This window comes from Helianthus annuus, chromosome 9, assembly GCF_002127325.2.
Source record: "Helianthus annuus cultivar XRQ/B chromosome 9, HanXRQr2.0-SUNRISE, whole genome shotgun sequence".
Taxonomy (NCBI): Eukaryota; Viridiplantae; Streptophyta; class Magnoliopsida; order Asterales; family Asteraceae; genus Helianthus; species Helianthus annuus.
In genome coordinates this window covers 168,273,781-168,276,641 of record NC_035441.2, presented here as the reverse complement: position 1 = coordinate 168,276,641, position 2,861 = coordinate 168,273,781, and the positions used below count along the sequence as shown (strand labels likewise).

Genomic DNA, 2,861 nt, shown 5'->3' with positions numbered 1-2,861 from the left:
CGAGTGCGGAATCCAAGCTAGCGAGCAAACCGGGATTAAGCAAGTATAAACACAACACACAAGGGTTCACCGATTAACACAACTTGTATTAATGCAAATGAAGGTTTCGGTTACAAGCACAATGTTTACAAACCTAACTTGTAAACTCTCAAAGTGTGTGTGTGAGTTCCGGACAGAATGCTCACAAAGCTATCTCTCGGATGTGTGTGTTCTATCTGTCTGTCTGTCTAATGAACTCAACACAATGCATGGGTATTTATACCCAGCTCATGATGTGCAGTCCGAAGGATCCGATAGATGGTCCGAAGGATCATCTATCGAAGACAAGTCACTCGAAAGATCAGCAGGGACCTCGAAAGATCACCTTTCGAGGTCTAATCATTCGAAGCATATCTTTCGATGAGATCGAAGGATCCACATCATCCTTCGATCTCTTATCCTTCGAGACAGTACATCTTTCAACTTTTACCAACTGTTGTCCAAGTCAAACCGGAGGATGGTTGACTTGGTCAACTTACAACACAAGAATAGGACATCGTTTACATCGTGACCGAATACAGACAAAGTACAGACACAAGTGCACCAACAGTAAGTGACGGGTGTAAACAAACCGATTAAGGGGGTGACTGTTGGATTAATCGGTTGTTTACGGGTCACACGGTTAGCACATTATCAGTTCACGAGTCAAATGTTCAACAGGTTTTGGGTCGACATGGTCAAGAGTTTTGAGCAAGTAAATCAGAAGCAAACGTGGTTAATGCATGGATCTATTTTATGTTTAATATTTAGTATTAAATTAAGTTTTATAATTTATAATTACTTGTTCTTTTACGTGTAGAAAGAGTTTATGAGGGGCCTGAACCAACAACGCTTTGAACCCTCAAGATTATTCAACATAGGTCCCCACCACTATCCAAGTTTGGGTGTTCTTGGACAAAACTGCCCACCCAAAACCGAGAGCCAACTGATAAGTGAAAACAACTGAGTTGAAAAACAAGAAAAATCTACCCTAAAACGGCTTCTTGTGGATGCTCTTAGAACTCGAGGTTACATACAATTTGTCGTCATTTTAAGCCCGACTTGGTTATAACGACGGGTACATACTTCCGAAAACGATCGAGCTAGGAATAATTTTATATTTTTTATATTTATAAAAGTTTGAGAAAACTGTATATAAACAAATATATGACCCTATATCATACTAAAACTCGTTCAAAATAATTTGAAAATGCTTAAATTTTTTCAAATACCTTGGATTAGGAGAAATGCATCTATCAAAACATCATGTATAGGATTTCAGCATTGCCATTAAAAAGTTTACAAGGTGACTGGCCATCTGTTGATTATAAAAGACTATATTATTGTTTTACTTGCAACACATACAATAGGAACAAAACAAACAAATTAAGCAGCATACACTTTTCCCCTTTGACAAAAAAAAACCAACAATACGATGAGCTCACTTGTTTGGGTTTACGAGTGTATCACCTTTTATATCTAAACTTATTGAAATGGTAGAGGACTTTTAGAGGTGACCTGATTCTATGCATCAACACGATACACATCACTGGATAAACGAGGTCTAAGCAGGACATCAAGTGGAGATGCTTTATTGTTGGTCAGTCGGAAGATCTCACTCGTGTCAACCGGCCCATCGGATGATTTGGCTAGCTCAAACCCTTGAATCAAACTAGCTAATGTTAAATGCAAAGACTGGAGTGCAAAAGAAACACCTGGGCACATTCTTCGACCACTACCAAACGGAAGCAATTCATAATGTTGACCCTTGAGGTCAATATCCTTTTTGTCTGTCAGGAACCTCTCGGGTCGAAACTTGTACGGATCAGACCAAACATTAGGATCACGATGTAATTTCCATAGATTTGCTATTAAGAGGGTGTCCTTTGGGACCGTGTAGCCACCAACAACACAGTCTTCTGTTGACTGATGAAGAAGTGAGATTGGTGCAGGTGGGTATAAACGTAAAGTCTCTTTGATAATAGCTTGTAGGTAGACTAAATTTTTGATGTCTGATTCGTCCACCAGTCTCTTTCTTCCAACATGGAGATCGAGTTCCTCTTGAGCACGTTTTAGTGTTTCCGGGTTGTTGAGCAGCAAAACTATAGCCCATGTTAAAGTTACAGCCGTTGAATCAAACCCTGCGGTGATGATTACCTGCAACGTGTTCAAAAGACATATGCTTAAAATTTACAAATCGAAGCATACATAGGATCAATGGTATGATATCATTATTTAGCTTACGAGACTCGTTGATCTGATGACTGTGTCACGGTCATAGCCAGGAAACTCATCTTTAGAAGCAGCTTCAACTATGGAAATCAATATATCCATGAAGTCCTGTTTCACCTCATTTGACTCTCTCCTTTGCTTGTGCTCATTTAACCATCGTTCAATTATGTCATCCATCTCTTTCGCGACTAACTTCATTCTTTTCACATGTCCTCCTAAGTCCATAAACTTCAAAGAGGGAATGAAATCAGACACCACGAAAGTGCCCAAAAACTCGAAGAATTTTTTAACCACCGCGTGAATTTCAACAGCTTCTTCATCACCGGGCGAGAATCGCTTTCCTGCAATTGTTCTTGTTATAATGTTAAACACCAGATTGGCAAAGAACTCTCTCATCTCCACCTTCACCGTATCAGAATCTTCTACCTCTTTGTTTCTCAAGCAAGCCTCGTAGGTGTCTTTCATGAATGTTCTAACTTCGGAGACTCGAACGTGCTTTAGCATCTCAACACGTCGCTGAGAGAGAAGCTCGACTGTAGCCAGCTTGCGCACTTGTCGCCAGTACTCCCCGTACGGACTTAAGGCGAACATGGCGTAGTCGTAGCCCATGA

The 2,861-nt window shown here is 40.2% G+C and overlaps 1 protein-coding gene across 1 annotated transcript; it reads right to left on the bottom strand.

Annotated features, from left to right (window-relative positions):
- Positions 1-1,339: 1,339 nt before the first annotated feature.
- Positions 1,340-2,859, bottom strand: LOC110879536 (cytochrome P450 CYP82D47). Its single transcript, XM_022128003.2, has 2 exons — positions 2,263-2,859; positions 1,340-2,175 (listed from the first exon to the last, which is right to left on the bottom strand). Exons 1-2 carry the CDS (start codon positions 2,857-2,859, stop codon positions 1,543-1,545), a joined length of 1,230 nt encoding a protein of 409 aa, XP_021983695.2. The 3' UTR covers positions 1,340-1,542.
- Between the last annotated feature and the right edge of the window lie 2 nt (positions 2,860-2,861).

Excerpts from the sequence above, each read along its gene's own strand:
- LOC110879536 (XM_022128003.2), bottom strand. The coding sequence starts at position 2,859 with ATGGGCTACGACTACGCCATGTTCGCCTTAAGTCCGTACGGGGAGTAC. Across the intron at positions 2,176-2,262 it reads TCATCAGATCAACGAGTCTC|GTAATCATCACCGCAGGGTT; the intron begins GTAAGCTAAATA and ends AACACGTTGCAG.